The 469-nt window shown below is 48.4% G+C and overlaps 1 protein-coding gene across 1 annotated transcript in view; it reads left to right on the forward strand.

Moving 5' to 3' along the window:
* LOC119585489 (arylsulfatase F-like) overlaps nt 1–469 on the forward strand; it is a gene marked incomplete at its 5' end in the record, with an annotated part of 5,953 nt that overhangs the window by 1,303 nt on the left and 4,181 nt on the right. The window contains 1 exon segment of the mRNA XM_037934134.1: nt 117–280. Within this exon segment, the coding sequence (XP_037790062.1) occupies nt 117–280 (164 nt within the window).

The following is a 469-nucleotide window of genomic DNA, read 5'->3' on the forward strand; positions in this document are numbered from 1 at the left end:
TAGAAAACCTCCAAGGGTTTCTGCCCTGTCTTCCTTCATGACCACACTTTTCTTCTCTCCTCTTCCTTTCCGCTTTCACTTCATTTATTTCTACTTTTATGTGTGCTCCTACGCAGGCAAATGGCATTTGGGCGTCCAGTGCGGGTTCCTGGGACGGAGCTGCCCTGGCCCGCTGAACCACGGCTTCGACACCTTCTTCGGAATCCCTGTCACTCTCTTCTTTGAGTTCCGAGGACCTTACCCCTTCTGGAAGTTCGACCTCAGCCAACCCTCTTACCAGGTCAGCCTTCCTTGCCTCTCGCCGTTGGCATGGGGGATGACTCGCCACGTACCTGCATGCTGATGGGAGGATACTGAAGGGAGTTTGAGTACAGGGCGAGTTTCGAGTTGTTGTTCATGTTTTTTTTTCGTCCCGATATTATTTAGCGTTTTTTTTTCGTTTTTTTCATATTTTTTAGTTGTTTTGTTT

Source organism: Penaeus monodon, chromosome 19 (genome assembly GCF_015228065.2).
Source record: "Penaeus monodon isolate SGIC_2016 chromosome 19, NSTDA_Pmon_1, whole genome shotgun sequence".
NCBI lineage: Eukaryota > Metazoa > Arthropoda > Malacostraca > Decapoda > Penaeidae > Penaeus > Penaeus monodon.